The sequence below is a fragment of the Rissa tridactyla genome, chromosome 6 (genome assembly GCF_028500815.1).
Source record: "Rissa tridactyla isolate bRisTri1 chromosome 6, bRisTri1.patW.cur.20221130, whole genome shotgun sequence".
Taxonomy (NCBI): domain Eukaryota; kingdom Metazoa; phylum Chordata; class Aves; order Charadriiformes; family Laridae; genus Rissa; species Rissa tridactyla.
Genome location: NC_071471.1, coordinates 15,486,405 through 15,503,833, shown reverse-complemented (window position 1 = coordinate 15,503,833; position 17,429 = coordinate 15,486,405). Strand labels below are relative to the sequence as shown.

At 47.6% G+C, this 17,429-nt stretch overlaps 1 protein-coding gene across 2 annotated transcripts in view; it reads left to right on the top strand.

Moving 5' to 3' along the window:
- Positions 1-9,552, top strand: part of BOK (BCL2 family apoptosis regulator BOK) — a 35,312-nt gene extending 25,760 nt beyond the window's left edge. Inside the window, exons 4-5 of one of the 2 annotated variants that reach the window (XM_054206819.1) lie at positions 1,129-1,292; positions 6,253-9,552. In XM_054206819.1, the coding sequence (XP_054062794.1) occupies positions 1,129-1,292; positions 6,253-6,378 (290 nt within the window). In that variant the 3' untranslated portion in view covers positions 6,379-9,552. The remainder of the gene's footprint in view (positions 1-1,128; positions 1,293-6,252) is intronic. The other variant, XM_054206820.1, reaches the window with a different exon arrangement.
- The last annotated feature ends 7,877 nt before the right edge of the window (positions 9,553-17,429 follow it).

Sequence of the window (17,429 nt, the reverse complement as noted above, 5' to 3'; positions counted from 1 at the left end):
ACCTAACACTGTAAAATATTTCACAGTACGCTTGTCAAATACCCCTATTCCAGATAATAAAGTAAGGGGGGGAATTCAACTTCCTAGCAGACCCAAAGGAAATCCACCTGCCATTGTGCTGTGGTAGTTCTTCTGCATGGGTGCAGAAGGGTTGCATTTCCAGGTCACTGGTCGTGATAAAAGCCTGATGAGGGACTGCTGCCTGCAATGTTTAAGCATGGAGGATTTATGCCCAGTGGTGTTGGCAAAGTGCGGGGGAGACCCAGGGAGGTTGGCTGGTAGCCAGAACTGAGCTCGAGCACTTATCGCTACCACTAACAGGAAGATGACTGCTGCTGGGACAGCCTCCATGGAGCATTCGCTGCTGGCAGGCCAGCCTAGCAGGAAGGCTGTTTTCTGGGAGATTAGATAACTGACTGACAGTGTCCCGCCTTCGGTGGGATAGGATATGCAATGTTAAGTATTGAGGGCAGAGTGACAAAACTCTTGAAGCTGCATTTTTCAGATGGAGACTGGGGCGTACTTACAGCAAGGAGGATGCCAACCCTCTTAGCCCTGTAGCTTTGCCTCCCTTTTTTGCTCCTGTGTCCTGGTAGAACTGGCTGAAGATGCTTATCTCATGCATGCTTTGTGTGTCACATTGGAAGTCTCCTCTGATCTAGAAAAAAACAGGAATGCTTTATCTTAAGGGTGTTTAAGAGTTGTGCTGGCAACAAAACCCCCAGGTTGCTCAAACTCTTTGAATTCAGTCGCCTGCTGTGCAGCACGTGCATGACTGAGAGCTAATGGAGGTATAAACCATGGTGGTGCCTGTCTTCCCTATTTTGATGAGGCCTTTGGGCTGCTTTCTCCAAAGCTGTGCACCCAGCGCTGAGAGGGGGTCAAAGCATGCTCAGATCAGATCATTTAATTCTGCTTCTTCAGGTGGAGAGTTTTCCCCTGTCCTTGTCCCCTAGTGTTTCCTTTCCCCCATGATGAAGAGCACGCAGAACTGTGGCTGCACCTGAGCTCACAGCTGCACACAGGCAGTGTGGGCACATGTAACGAATGAGAGCTGTTTCCTTTGACTATTCACGGCTGAGCTATGTGTGCGTGTGTAAATCTGAATGACCTTTCTTCTTTTCATAGGCATAACGTGGGGCAAGGTGGTGTCTCTTTATGCTGTGGCAGCTGGACTGGCAGTGGACTGTGTGCGGCATGCACAGCCAGCCATGGTTCACACCATCGTAGACTGCCTGGGAGAGTTTGTCCGCAAGACCTTGGTGACGTGGCTGAAAAGGAGAGGAGGCTGGGTAAGAGATGCTGTCTGATCAAGCCTGCTTCCACACACGCAGAGAAGAAAATACCGCATTTAATGAGAGTGCCCCCACTGCAGAATTTATGCAGAAAAATATTGAATGAGATTCTCTTCCACAGCCCTGTGGCTGCCACCATCCTACTTAGACCTGTGCTAGACCCCATATGGTTCTGTTACTGCCTCGTGGTCCTGTCCTTGACAACATCAGCTCTTCTGGTCCTCAGCTTCCTGCCTAGCTGTGCCAGACTAATTGAATCCTAATCCACCAGGGCCTCTTCTGTTCCTGACCTGAACAGCTTTGGATCTGCCAGCCATTCATAGCAGGAGACTATAAATAGAGGTCATTCTCTTGGGCAGCTGTTTTTCTAGAAACTGCCACTTCCCCTTTCACCTGCCCCACAGTTCCCCAAGTCAAAGCTTAGTATATTAACATGACTTGCCACCATAAGGAATTTTAGAGAGATATTAAAACCTGGTAGTTTGTGCCATTCCCTGACCTGACCCTGATGATGCTCTATGAATAATTTCTTCTGATGTAGCTCAAATTGTAGCGCACTTAGCTTTGAAGGCCACCTATAACGCCCATCAGTGGTGAGGGAGGGCTCGTGGCTGTGTCACTGGCCTGCTCTGAAACTGTGGGTAAGGCTGCTCTGTGTTGGAGTGTGGGTCCATATTGTATGGCTTTAAGCATCTGATTTCTTTGGTTCTTTCTATACCAAATGGAAAATACAATGTTCCTGTGGAGGATGGTTCACAGTAAGAGCTTTGGTGCTGTGGAATAGCCAGACACCTTTCTAGTGACCTCCCCAGGAGACTGAGATGACTGGCTGGCTATGTTAGTGGTTGGCAGCTGGCTGATGTCTCTGTGCCTGTCTGGCAGGGCTATAGACACTCCTTGGAGTGCTACAGCCGAAAGCACTTTGGTGTACTGCCTGTAGCTAAATATTGCCATATGACACCACTGAGCTCGTGGGACGTCTTGTTACCAAGGCATGCACTCTTTTCAGACTGAGCCATGGTGGCAAAGTCCCCCCTTTCCAAGAGGCGATATTTATTCCTGAGCATCAGGAAATGCTCAGGCTCCCCACGCCATGCAGTCCCAGAGAGACGTGGATGACTTTCTCCAAATTGAGCATTGCTCCTCTGTGCTGAGACTTCCCAAGTGTGCCTGTAACGGATTCAGTCACCTGGTTTCTCCAGGAGTGAAGGCACCTTTTTGATGGAGGGCAACTGGAAAAGTAGCATTGTTCCAATTTTGGAACCCTTGCGTTTACTAAGTGTCGTTGCCACTTTAAATCATCCCTGCCCTGTCTAAAACTGTGTGACCTTGAGGCCAACTGAGTCAGGGAACTCTCTGGTTGGGCTGAAAAGTAACCTTTGATCTGAATGCCCTGAGCTGTTTCATTTTGCATCCGAACAAATAGGTAGGTGAAGAGGATTCCTAGGAAAGTGACCGATTAAGTAGCACTGTCCCTGCTTGTGAAATCCCTGCCTCAGTATCATTTGAGTCTTACTTTAACTGGGTACCTGTAGACCTGGTTGAATTGTATTTTCTAAAACATTTTTTGCTTTGGAAAAAATCCAGTTTCATTAAAATTGAAATGTTGCATAGGAATGTGCCTCCTCCTAGTCTCCAACTAATTTTTTTCTTTGTTTTGGTAAAACATGCATGTTCTGATAAGTTAGCATCTTGTTTTAATTTTTGAGTTACATTATTAGAGTTGAAAACAGGGTGTTTTGATAGTTCCAAATGGATATTTTTGGAAAGTTTGTTGCATGGCAAACAAGCCGAAAACCCCCTCCCCTGACGAGAACTGGTTCTTTGCAGCTGAGGAGATAAGTCCTGTCCACTGCTAGCTCCTTCTGCTGATCACCTCTCTTTGGATGGCCAGTGCATTTCTCTTGGAGTTGCTGAACCTGTGCTGCTTGCTCTTGGGGTCTGACCCTAAGAAAGGGAAGCCAATCTCACTGCCCCCGATCAAACAAAATGACTGTAAAAGCTGCTGGGTTGTGCTTATTACAGCCTATCTCCAGTACCCTTATGAGCAATTCTGGGCTGCAACACTGAGATCTTTTCCCTCTATAAATTAGTGGGTTCCTTCAGTCTGGGGAAAGGCTGCTAATCTTCTTGCCATCCTGTGCTGTGCTTCCCTGCATGTTCTTTCTCTTCACCTAGGCACTGCAGCATGAAATTTCCCAGCCTTGTTCACTAACGGGCCAGATGAAACAGCTCTGTAGTGGGGACCCTTTCATCTACTGCCTGACCTAGCTGGTTGTTAGTTTGCCTTGGCATGGAGTTCTTGTTTCCCCTGTGCACATGGCCCCCGTCTCTTACGCATTGGCTTGGGTTGAGGCTGCCAAGAGGAACCAGTGTGCTCCAAGCTGTTTCAGAAAAGCCACCGTGGAGACCTTGGAAAGGGATTTGAAAGTCTTCACTCAGTAGTAGGTTCCCATACTGCTTCTGTAGGTGGAAAAAGACCCTACTCCCCAAAGCCCAACCTAAAACAAACCTCTTAGGAGAAAGAAGAAATGTTTAACCTTTTGAGGCATCATTTCTCCCTGGGCAGACTTTGCAGGCTCAATAGTGGCTTTACAGTAGAACAGAAAGATTATTTATTTTATTTGGCAGCTGTTACACACATTTGCTACAGAGAAGAGCATGCAACTTGAACTTGTTTGAATAATTAACGGGTGAAGATCAAACTGCCATTGCAACAGTTTATCAGTGCCTCACAAGACTCAAAAACCTGTTTTATTAAGTAGCTTTGAAATTTTCAATTACAGTGCCTTATCAGGTATGCTTTATTTGGATAACAGTAGCTAAGGCAATTGTTAAACAGCTGAGCAATTTTGTTTATCTAAGCAAGCACCACACAAATTTGTAAGTGCTTCTGACTGCAGGTCCTCTTGATTAGCCACAGTGAGGTCATTGTCTTTGGTAGGGCATAGCACAGCTTTAAGGAGTTCACACTTTCTCATGTTAACCCTCTGCAGCTATAATCAACCTGTCATGCATATTTGGCCTTGTACTAGTTTACATGAGGCTCTAAAGTCCTTCAGAGCTTACTTTGTTACTGATCAGCTACCCTAACATCTGAATACATGTTCGGCCAGGTACCTGCATGACTTCTCTTGATTAAAAAAAACAGCTTGACACATCTGTGTTTTAGGGATGTGCTGGTCCCTAAAATTGGACAGGACTCTCTAAAAATGCAGAAAGGGCAAGTTTTCTAAGCCATCACTGAAAGCATTTAGGCAGACCCATTTTACTTTCCTCCACAATGCAGATAAAGTACCTATAACCACCGGTACTGTGTTGCAGCATCTTCTGTTACGTGCTGCCTTGGCTGCTTGCTGTGTTTGCTTGTGCTGTTGTAGCTATAGGCAGCAGCATTTCCACACCTTGGTGTTCAGCCTCAGGAGCACTCCACGTGCTGATTCAGCTTCCTCCTCTCATCCTGTTTCTTCCCACCCTTGAGTACCTGTATTCATTCCTCCTGCAATCTCTACTTGCGAGTTATTCATGGGCTCACTGTCTCCTAATGCTCCCCAGAGGTTCAGGGGTGATTCAGCATGCCAGCCTTTCAGACTTCCTTGTGAGGGAGGAACCGCTGGAAATGCGTGGGAGGCTGTTGAAGCTGCTGTTGACAAACCTTTGGTCTGTAGATGATGATGGAGTTGGTTAGCGTGGCTGTACTCACTAATCGGACACAGGGCTTTGTCCCTTCAGTCCCCCTTTTGTTTTTTTCTAATTATTACCAAGGTTAGTCAGGCGAGGCTCCCCCGTGTCTCAAACACAGATGGAAATACTGGAAAAGTTTATTGGAGTATTCAGCAGCTCTTGTGTCCTGTTTTCTGGGAGAAACATCTAGGGATTGATAGTCTGACTTCCCTCTGCTTGGTTAATGAGACACTTGTGTCAGAAGGCAAACTTGGAGTACCGCTGAGCTAAGCTTATTGAAAAAACACTTTTGAGGCTGATGAATATGTGCCCTCCTTGTGACCCGTGTCTTGTTCACATTTGCCACCCAAAAGCTGTTTCTGAAAGCCACATCAAATTGACGTGCTAACATTGCTCCCTCTGTTACAGAACTACAGTCCATATCTCCTTGTGCTAGGCTGAAGATGAACCACAAACTCAATTATATTGCTGGCAGAATTTGAATTTGTTTCCCCCACCAGAAGATGCAATTTTCTATGTACCTCTGTCCTGTTCACTTTACCCTCCAGATATTTTCCACCTTCTCCTCCCAATGCCAGCTGAGATCCTGTCTTCATGAATTTGCTGGATTGTTGTTATTTTTTATTCATTGCGGGCCAGCTTCTGTTCTTGTTAATACTTGAAACCAGCTGCCCAAGCGATCTTTAAATCGGGCCCACGCGTCTGGGAGGCATCTCTGCCAGCATACATATTTCCACAAACAAAGCTTGCATTGCTTTAGACTTAAATTGGGGGTTGGCTTGCTTGAATGAGTTCCAAATAAAACATTAAAGCAAGAGAAAAAGTGCAAGCAATTTGAGTTGATATTAAACAGGACAACCTCTGGGAAGCATCTTGCTTTACAGAAAAGGATGAGAATGCTGATATTGCCAAGGCTTCCTAGCCCTTTTGAAAAGGGGAAGAAAGTTTCTTTTATTTAGCCGTTCAGAATTGAAAATGCTTGACAATCTTCCTGTAGCATTTCTTTCCCCAGGGGCGGCTGAAAAGGGAGATACTTCACCTTGTTGATGCAGCATGAAGGAAGTGTATTTTGCAGAGTTCTTAAACCTGGTTTAATAACTTGCAGTGTGTGGAAGTGTCAGAGCAAGCATTTGTGGCCGTGGACGGTGTGGCAAAGTGGTGCTGCAGCAGTGGTGGCATGGTGCCGTGGGTTGTGGGGCCAGGAGAGCCTGCAGCGGTGGCTGATGTGGTTCTGGGCATCTCTCTCTGATGATCTCTGTTCCCTCCTCATTAGGCAGACATCACAAAATGCGTGGTGAATACTGACCCCAGCCTTCGCTCCCACTGGCTCGTGGCTGCTGCCTGCAGCTTTGGTCACTTCCTCAAGGCTATCTTCTTCGTCCTGCTGCCTGAGAGATGAATCTGAGTCACCAAGCGCAGCCCCCCTACCGCATCTCCTCCCCGGCTCCAGAAGCAGTGGTAATGGCAATCTCTGAAGAGGAGGAAGAGAAGAACTGGGACAACCAAACAGCTTGTTCTCCTTTCCCTCCAGCTGGGAGCAGATGATCAACCACAGTCTCCTTTTGCAGCCACAGAAGCCTCTCTCACCATTAAACCTTCCAAGAGTCCTGTGTCCCTGGGTGACTTGGGTGTTTGGCCTGGCCATTGCCAGTCCCTGGGCACGCTGATTGCAGCCGTGTGCAGCGTGGACTGTCAGACATCTGTCCCTTATGGCTGTGTTGCATGCTTATGCTGGTGCCAGGCAGAGGGGAGGAGGAAGGGGATATTATTTGTAATGGGATAGAAAATAGGAGAGGGGGAGAGTCCTTCCTTCGCTCCATGTTATTCTCCTTTCAGTCCTTAGACTCGCCTTGCATCGATTCTTGTTACATTTCTACTTAAACTCCATCTCCTCCTTTATACCGAACTCTGACTTGCTAACAGCATGGTGGAGGGGATAATGCAGCTGTGGGTTTTTAACGTGATAAAAAACCCCATACTGTTGTCAGATGCTTCTCCCCGACATAGCTTGGAAATCAGACTGCGTGGCTGTGTGCAGGGCAGGACTAGAGGGCAGCTGCATGTGAGGCAGTTTGCATGTGTATTTTGTTGATCTCTCTTACTGCGCTCACATCACATGCCATTTCAAACAGGAGAGCGAGGGGCAACGCCTTCAAGCAACGACTCGGGATTGAATTTCATAATGAAAAATGCTTTCTCCACTGAGATTTCGTCAGAGCTAAGCATGTCAGTAGGAAAGGCTGGGGGGCATGGGCAGGAATTAGGGAAACAAGTGAACGGTCTGGTGTTTTGAAGGGGGAAGGCTGTGTCAGATGTAGCTGATTTAAGCTTCTCCTTTAATGTCTTTGGAAGTACAACTCGCAGTCTTCTTTGTGGTAAACAATAAAAGAAAATAGGTGGTGTTTCATTATTGCAAAGGGTATTGTATTTGTTTCCAGAGTTACAAATTCCAAAAAAGGCCAGAACAGAGCAGAGACAAACACTCAGGCCATGCTAAAAATACTTCAGCTTTTCCCATGGCAGGACATGTTAATGTGTTAAAACTACAACTTGCCTGCTTCATGCTAGGAATTTAACCCATGTTGTTACCATGTCAGAAACATGCTGTTTTCGTAGACAGAAGCGGGGCCTCGCTGCCGTACTTGGGGGAAGGCTGTGGAGCCTCCTCTCTGCCAAAGCCTCGTGGAAGACACCCTGCTCGGTCCTTCCTCCCAAGAGCATGGCATCGCAGGAAAACGCTGTTGTGGGTTAGGTACACGTGGCATTATAGGAGTTTTTGCTGTTTGTTTGGGGTTTTTTTTCCTGATTTCCCTCCCATACCCTGTCTTTAGAGGGGCTTTACTGTTTCCATCCAGAAGTTACAAATGGGTTTGAGAATAAAGCAAAGCCTTTACTTTTCAGTTATATCTGTGCGACAGGTTTCTGCTGGCAGTTAGTAATGCTGTGCTCTGACCAACAGAACCATTGGCAGAGGATATGTAGGTGGTTATACCCTTGCATAGTCCTGCTTTTGACTCGTCCAGCCTTTTGCACTTCTGCTGATGCCCTGACATACGGCACCGGGCCCAGCTTTGCCCGTAGTACTACACCCACAGTGAAGGGTGCTTTACCAGCTCGGTCTACTGGTACTTTTTCAGTAGTAAAGTCATTCTTGTGGAGAAAAACCGTTAAAGACACGCCACCACCATCACCCCCCCCCCATCCCTAATCCCCCAACAAAAACTGAGAAGGAAAAAGCCTCCCCTTCCGTATCGAAGCTGCATGCTGTCTCTGACAGTGTCTAGGCAGACTTCAGCTACGCTATTAAAAGTTGGGGGGATTATACCGTCAAAGTTCCCAGTGTGGATGCAGCTGATGGTGCCCGAGGTTGGTGCATTTTTGTGTGCGTAAAGCTTGCAGCAGTTCCCCAAATACAACCAAATTGCCAAAAGAATATGTATGTTTTTTTTTCTTCCTGACATAACTATATCAGCATTAAGGGTTTTGCTGGCACCTCTTCCACTTAGGATTTTCTCCCTTAGATTCCTGATAGCTCTGACTATGGAAACTTAGACCAGGTGTAGTGTACGTGGTGAACTAAAGTAATCCTGTTTTGAGCAGCACAGAGGGGATCCCCTCTGATCTGCAATAGATGCAGTAAAAGCCTTGTAGTTCATTGCAGGGGGATGCAGCTTCATTGTCTTAAAGGAGCTTGTGGAAAAGTGGACTTTGGATTTCTGGAAATAACCTGGTTGTGTGCAGGCTTTGACTTGGACAGTTTCGCAGCTCATAAAGTCCAGCTTGCCTTATCGTGCCTAGTGTTTTATGAAGTGTGTGTGAGTTAATGGAGCTAGCACAGCCCAACACTGGGACTGTCAAGACCTTTCTCAATTTAGATACTGTTTTGAAATGTAGTACTTCTGGCTATGACTGCTTTTTCAGTAAACAAATGATGTCTGAGGGACTGTTGAGGAACGTAAAGAGTTAAATGCACCAATTAAGTGGGTTTAACAAAAAGATAATGATAAGCCAAATAAAGCAGCATTGCTGGAAAGGAATGTGTGTGGGTGGGAAGGGCAGGCAGACAAAGACTCAGTCTGGAAATTGCTGATAATAAGAAGGTGGTGGAACTCCCCACAAATAGGTTTCAGACTTCTCTGGCTTTTGTCTTTCTTGTTGGATTTGCTAGTCCCCGCAATGTACATACCTGAGCTGAACAGTGTGCTGCTTGTCTTGCCCTTAGTCTTAAACCAGGATCATACTTTTACCCTTCTCTCTCCTTCTGCAATAACCACATTGGCACCAGCCTTGCTACCAAAATAAACAGCAAACAGAATTGTGTGCACCGCTGTGCATTTGGGAAGCAACAGTCTTGAGCCTGATTCAGCCAAGTATTTGTGTTGCATTCCGTTTTAGTTGTAATATTTAGGCATTTCGGAGTACTTCCAGAGATCCTTTACAATCTCAACGGTTCTGTGATTTTTCTGTTCCCTTCTTCTCTTTCGTCTAGTCCTACCTGATGGGAGACATCAGGGTTGTTTATCACCAATATCCAATCACCAATATATCCAATAAACATTTTCCTTTTATATGATTGGTGAAGGTCCTAGGAGTGTGTCTAACTTATTTAGCTGTTAAAGAAAACCAAGAATGTAAGTACCAAGGTTAGTACTGTTATGCTGCTTCATCTTGAAAGCCTGTCTGTTTTTTCTCCTCCAGCATCAAAAACTGAAAACCCTCAAACTAGCTGTCTCACGGTTTTGGGTTGTTGTTGGTGGTGGGTTTTTTTTTGTTTGGTTTAGTCTTGCTTTTGTTTTTGGGTTTTTTTTTTTTGCCTCAGTGTTTCCAATTATCTGCTTGAGAAAATTGCTTATAGTGAAAGTTGCATTTTTTTCTTTTTAAGTGAGACTTACCTATGCACAAACTGTCTTGGGGGTTGCTCCCTGTCCCCAGTCACCTTTGAGTCACTGCCCAATTTCATCCCCTTTTGCTAAAGGGCAGCAGTCATCACCGGGGCAGGGGACAGACCTCCTTTTAGCACCCGGAAGCGTGGCTGCTGGTTCACCCCATTAGGCAGCAGTCACTCGGCACGTGTAAAATCCAACCAAGCTTTTGCTGCCTCCTCCCTTGCTGTCACACCAGAACAGGCAGGCTGGGGGCATAGGGAGAAGGTGAGGCTGCTGCAGTGGGGGCTGGGTTGAGGGGTGGGAGATGCCTAGGGAGGAGGGAGAAGCCTAGGGAGGAGGGAGAAAGGGTTGGAGATGGGGAAATGGGATCTTAAGTATTTTAGTGGATGTGGAGTATTTTGCAGAAGAGAGTGGCCTGTGTGTTGTTACGGCAGGGAATGTCAAGGTCAGAGAGTTGAGCCTGCAGGGACCCGAGCTTCAACGCTCCTTTGTTCACAGAACTTGCTCCAGTAAGAATGATCTTCCCCCTTCCCCCCGCCCCGGCGCCGTCTTCATTCTCTGTTTCTCTGTAATAGACCTACATTCAGTCAATGGAAATATTTGCTTTACCAAAAAGGTAAGGAGCAGAAAAGCTGTCTCAGGTTAGGTATTTCAATGACGGGCATTTGAGCAATGCTTATCGTGTCCTAGACCTGACATTGCTTTAACCACAGCCTTACTTATACTTCTCCCTTGTCAAACGTTGGCAGTAGGTTCACCTTCTTCAAAGCAACTAGAGAAACCGAAGTGGTCTCAGTCTTGCAGCAGATGTCATTTGTGTTCCTGCACTGCCTTTTCTCCTGTAAATGGAAAGAAAACAATTTGTGAAGCCCTTAATTTATCAGACTTGCACCTGTATTGTATACTGAAGCATGGAACAATAGCGTCAGGGAGCGATGTTGAGGTTACCTGGAAAATTACAATACTAAACTTCCTCATTTGCAGACTTGTTTAGACCTCAAGAGAAAGCTCTGCCTATTATTTTTTTTATTCTCCTTTTAATGTGCAAAGTCTGCACGTGGTTATTTTGTGCACAATTAAACTGAATATGAAGCAGGTTTCAAGACCCTTACATGGCTTGCTGAAAAGAACAGGCCCCTAAGGCATTCCGATGGCTTTGCCAAGAGCCTTCTTGATGTGGCTCTCATCAACATGTGGCTCCTTGAATTTCGTTACTGTTGTTGGTTTTTTTAAATCTAGTATTTATAATTTTTATAGGCATAAATTTGCCACAGATTAATTGTTCTCTTAGGGCAACATGAAAACAATGCATGCTACTAAATTAAAGACAAGAAAACAGCAGTTTAATGTACTGCTGGCAGAGTCTATAAATTTCTTCTTCTTCAAGTGGTTTGACAGATAGAGTTTAAATACTCCCTCAGAAAAGTCTGTAACCTCTTTAACTCTAAACATTTTGACCCACTGGGATTACAAGCCCCTAGCATAGCTAAACAGACTGATCCTTGGTTGAACTTTACACCGTCACCCAGGACCTGGAAGTGCATTGCACGTTCAAGCAGAGTCTGTGGGAAATAGAGTGCTCCTGGGTCAATCACGCGACATGCCGTCCACGTCCAGGCAAGGTCAGATGGAAAAAAGCTTCCCTTCTTACAGAGAAGACACACAAAAAAAAATAAAAAAAAAAAAAAAGAAAGCGTTGGGAAGGGAATTTCCAGCTTCCTTACAAGCATATTTCAGAGCTTTAGCTCAGAAGAAACTTCATTGCTTTTCTCTGCCCATAGACCAGCTTAGACTAGAGCTTGTCTTCTCCATCCCTGCAGGAAGACTTGATGATACATCTCTCTACTTACGTCAAATACTGAATTGTGAGGCTAAGCTTAGAAAAAAAGCACTGAAGAGATCAATCCCCTGTTGTTTAAAATTTCCACTTCTGGCCCTGTCTCATGACCTTCACTCATACTTTTGTTAAGCTCTGCATTTAAGCAAGGTGGGTTTTCTACCTCCGGAGCACACCCATCGCCTCCTGGAACACGAGTTGCACTGGGCTTCAGTCAACTGAAGGGCAACTGGTTTGGGCTTTGGAGGATGATGGGCAGTACCGAGTACCTTCATTGTCACTAATCTTATGGGAGCCAAGAGGACTGGCCCCTTGGCAGGATCAGGCCCCGCACTAGCATGCTCTGTCCCCCAGCACAAGGTCCTCCCTTGCAGTATCTCGCCTGACTTTCATTAGGCAGCATTAGGCTGGAGTTCCTGCAGCCGGTCCCTGTGATGCAGAACCATTCTCCCGATGCTCTGTGACACCATCCAGGTAACACGAAGCAACCTGAAGACTGAACTTGAAGCCCTCTCGGCGTTGGAGTGTAAACTCTTTGCTCCTAACGTGGAGGCGTGGAGCTGCACAGTGGCTGCCACGGGGACAGATTTTTCCTGTTTCCCACCAGAATTGCACGTGGATTTTCTGATAATCTAAGAAAGGGATTGGAAAAAAAAAAACCAAAACAACAACAAAACAAAACCAAAAAACCTAAGCCTTTTATTTTGATCTCCTTGGTACTTCAAAAGAAAAATTATATTGCCAGTTAGCTGCTAGAACATACTTTACTCCCAGTTCCTCAGCCAGGAGAGGGCCAGAGTGCCCTTCTGAAGCCTGATGAGCTGCTGCCGGCAAAACCCCTTGCCTGTGCTGGCAGGCTTTCCCTCTCGATGCTGTAAGTGTAGGTTTGCTGCCAGAGCTCCAGGGGAAAGGTGTCTGACCCGCATGTCCAGCTGACCCAGAAGGTTGTTTTCTCCCCCAGAGAAGGCAACCCTTTCCAAAACGCCTGGTGCTACGGCAGAGTTGGGCGCCGCCCTGAACAGCATCGAACCCCCAGTGATGGCGCCGTTGCCCCGTCGTATTGAAGATGGCAGCGTGGAAAAGGAGAAAGCGCAACTGGCATTTGAAAGGGAACAAACAACCCCAGAAGTGTTGGGTTGTGTTCAGAGCCTCTCCTGCCCGCTGAAAGGCTTTGGGTAAGTGCCGTTGGTTCCCGTTGGTGCTCACTGGGCTGGTGCGTGCTGTGAGCCTGCGATTTGTGGGTGATGGTAGGTTACTCGAAGCTGGGAAAAGATGCTTTGAATGTCTGTGCCCTTGGTTTTCATGGTGTAACTGGAGAACAGCACTACTAAAAATACGCGTTCAATCTACCATTTTGTCTCTGAGGGAGAGCAAAGGATTCACAGAGCGAAGCCAAGGCTGTATATTATTACAAGCAATAAACCCACTGGAGCCTGTACCTAGGTGGATCTAAATTAGGAGAGACACTTCCCAAACCCTGCAGCACATTGGTGGAAAAATTGCGCAGCAGCTTTGCTTAAATCTGAGCAATTTAAATTAAAAAAAGAAATAAAATAGTAGAATGCCCTGAGTTATTTTGACACTGCATTCACAGATTGGAGGTTTTCTGTAGGGGTGACGACTGGGTGGAGTGAGTGAAGCTGCGTGGGGTAGCTGAGTGGGACGTCTCTATGTTAAGCACATTAATTTCTGCTACAGTGAACTGCTTTGAAACAGTTACGTGTCTGGTGCTGTGAAGGCTGCGTAAGGGGAGGTAAAAAACAGGGTAATATTGCTGCCGCAGTCGGCAGGCCAGTGTCGAAGCTGGACGGGACAGCCTGGCATCCGAAGGGACCGGCGCAGGGCTGGCTGGAGGCTCAGGGAGATGCTCTGTACTAGAAGACATTTTCGAGGCAGCCTTCAAAACCAGGCAGGCTCTCTGCAAGCTGCCAAGCAGCGCCAGGGTCAGGTGTTGTGGTAAGAGCATCTGGCAAGAGCGGGCTTGAGCCTGAGGTTGTGCCTGCAGCCAGGCGAGGTTCAGCCCCGAGCGCTGCCCTCCATCGAGAGGGCTCGACGGGTGACATTGTCCCCGTCCCTCCACCCAGGCGGGATGCATGATTGCCTGTGCACAAGGACTCAGCGTGGTGTGAACTTGCCCTCTGAGGTTGGAAAACGCTGAACCTGTGTGAGTGAATGCTCAAGTCTAGTTTCTAACAGTTTCCGAAGTGGAGGAGAGCTGGGCTGGGGTTCATAGAGTTCAGTCCCGAGCTTAGCACATGTAAGTCTGCCCTTAGCCTGCCGTCAGATCTGGCAGAAAGGTTGCCCTGTCAGTTTTAGGCTTCAGCTCCAGTTCTGGAGCTGGAGGAGAAGGAACGTACAACCATGTGGGTGATGGGTAAGGGCACAGCAGCTCCCTGAGCGGCCGCTGTGGGGAGAAGGCAGCTTGGCACCCACCTCAGGGCTTTAGCCCTTCGGGTCGTTGCTGCGTGTTGTGCCAAGGGGCTGTTTGCATTTGTTGTCTCCTGGGGCAAACACAGCACCAGGGCTGAACAGAAACAAAGTTCTGGGGACACCAGGAGCCTGAACTGACGATGTGCTGAGATTAATTTGCAGTGACTTAAATCAGGCTGTTTAGAAGCACTGAAGGAAAGGAGAACGAAAAGCTGGAAGGAGAGCAATGTGGTCCAGGAGTGTTCCATGGATTCAGAATGTACTTTCCAAAATCCAGTTATCTTGTGGAGATAGCTTCTTACTAAGAAGCATTTGTTGACTGCAGATATTTATGTCTGCAGACATAAAAATTTCAATCAGCCCCTCTTTTGAAGAGAAGAAGAGCAGCTGAGAAAACATTTGCCCTTTTTCAAAGAGCTTTATTTACGTTAGGATCAGAGTGATTCAGCACGGAGGCACCAGCCAGGGCTGGAGGCAACGCCGCACTTCCCTTGAAGATGGGGTTGAGGATTATATCAAAAGTGGAATCTAATCCCACTGTATTTCACTTAAAAGATTTAGCGAAGCGCCTCCAGTTTACTTCAGCAACTTCTCCGAGGACAGTGATGGCCCCAGGCTTTGAAGGAGTGAAATACTGGGTCTCGAGGAAACATTTTGAGAGGTAGCTGTGGTCAGCTGGAGAACAGGAGGAGGCTTCCCGTGCTTGCAGTCTTTCCCCCAGTCTGCCCTGGCTGCGGTGGGCTGGTGTCTCTGCAGGGCTGCGAGGCAGCGGGGTGCCTGGTGCCGGTGGCCGTAGGGGCAGCCCAGGCTGCGTGGGTGTAGGGATAGCTGAAGGGGGCAGCAGCAAGAGGAGCAGGACTACACGCAAATGCTGTTTTCTGTGGCATTTCTTGGTGTTTTCAGTGACTGGCGATGAACTAGCTATGCAGGAAAAGGCACGTTAAAAAGAACGCCCGAGCCGCGGCAGTGGCTGGCTGCCATGTGGATGCCAATGGGGGGCAACAGCCTCTAAGCGTGAGCAGTTGCTTTGTGTCTCCCCCGCCTTGTCTAACTTAAAGTTTAATTTATGGAACACAACACTGGATTTAAACGCTTGGGAAAAAAATTATGAATATCCACCCCAGGCTCTCAGGGCCAGGCTGCATGGGTCCATTTGCCTTTGCATGTTCCTTGGGTGGCCAGGAGCCTCAGAATGATGGGGTTGGACCAGGCACGTGGTGAAGCTGCTCAGAGGAGAACAAGAAGATGCTGTCACTCACTGGGAGACAACCAAAAGACAACTGAGCCAAAGCTGGCTAAAAATAAATAAAAATCTCAGGAATTTCACAGCAACCAGGGGACACTTTCTAAGCAGAGAAACTGTCCTAACCCTACAGTTCTGCAGCGTGATGAAGACCAGACAAAGTTGCAGCTGCGGTGAGTCGGTGGCAGGCACAGAGCTGTGCGGAGGTGTCAGGGTTCAGCAGCGGCGCCACACACAAACTTTAAAATGCAGGGGAGCATCACGCAAGACACCGGTGCAGCAATCCCATAAAACAATGATAGCACAAAACAACCTTTCAGCTTCATCGTGGGTATAAAAGTGTGTTGGCTCTTCCACGCTGATTTACTGTCCCTGCCTTCGATGAAAACCATCTCCCCTGTGTGCTTTGAGGGACCTGCTTGCTCCACCACCGCTTGCCGTGCAGAGGAGGCACGGGGCTGATGAGAAGGTGGGATGTGCTGTGGGGACAGGGCTGCCTTACGCTTCTGGGTGCTGCTGAAAAACCAGCTCTTCTGTCTTCCTCCTGCCCAGCGCCGCACGCCGGGTTTGACAAGTGCCTTGAACTTGAAGGCAAACAAAAGGCTCTGGGATGAGGGATGGGGACGTTGGGTATAATCACCTGTGCTGTTAGATCAACCAAATCAGTGTTGGGTTTTGAACGGGATGAGAACAAGCAGCCTCTCCCGCGACACGAGGGGTCGTTAATCGCATTTTGCCGGGCTGACAGCTCCTGAGCATGGATTTTGTTGGAGCAGGAGAGGCAGAGGGGGAGAGTAGAGCAGGGTTTAACCTGCCCCCATAAAATGGACAGGTTTAAAGGGGCAGTACTACCTGCCTGCCCCTGCCCTAAAAGCCTGGCGTGATAAAGAGCAGCAGCCTCTCCTGGGGAGATGCAGCTCCACTGGAGGAGCTGGGGAAGTGCTGGGAGCCATGTCCCTGCAGACCTCTCGCACACGCTGCCGTCTTGCTGCTGTTGCGCTGGGGAAGGCAACAGCATCAGTGCGTGTTGGGGGAGCGCTCAGTCCCTGACGAGGTGTATATACATGGCACAGACAAATGGGATTTACAGGCGCCGGCTTCCTGGCCTTGCTTTCCAGGAGCAGGAGTGTCAAGAGTGCACAGAAGACTGAGAAAAACAGCTCGAAAGAGTGAAAACATTTGAAAACGTGCCTGTTCTCCAGGCACTCCTGGGAGAACATAAACAGAGTGTTTGGAAAAAACCCCGGCACCTTCCTCTCCTCATTTAGTAACGGCTCAACCTGCTGAAAATATGTTATTTGACTTAAAAAGCAGTCTCGGAACCTAAACATTGCCATCATCTGTGCAGCTCCAGTGTCTCCGAGCCAGTCCTAAAGCCTGCAGGCAGGAAGGCAGGGAGTTGTCTGTCTCCAATTCCCAGGCAGCAGCAGTGATGCTGAATAGATCCACCCACAGCGAGATGGTCCATTTTCTTTTACAATGTTTGTAGTTAAGAGCTCCGGTTCCCTGGCGATGTGCGTCCTATAAAGCATTAAAAATAAAGCCATTAAATGAAAGAGGCACCATCACCACTCTTGAAAAGCAAAACAATGCAGAAAAAAGCCTGTGCACAAGATGGAAGCAGAGTTTGGGCTGCCTTTCCAGGCTCGGGATGCTGCTTCTGCAGATGCAAGCGCTTATGGGCATGCATGTACAGAATCATAGAATTATAGAATTGTTAGGGTTGGAATGGACCTTAAAGATCATCTAGTTCATCTAGTTCTGATCCCCCTGCCGTGGGCAGGGACACCTCCCACTAAATCGAGTTGCTCAGAGCCCGATTCAGGCTGGCCTTAAAAACTTCCAGGGATGGGGCGTCCACCACCTCTCTGGGCAACCTGTTCCAGTGTCTCACCACCCTCATGGTGAAGAACTTCTTCCTAATGTCCAGTCCGAATCGTCCCATCTCTAGTTTTAATCCATTCCCTCTAGTCCTACCATTACCCGACATCCTAAAAAGTCCCTCCCCAGCTTTCTTGTAGGCCCCCTTAAGATACTGGTAGGCCACTATAAGG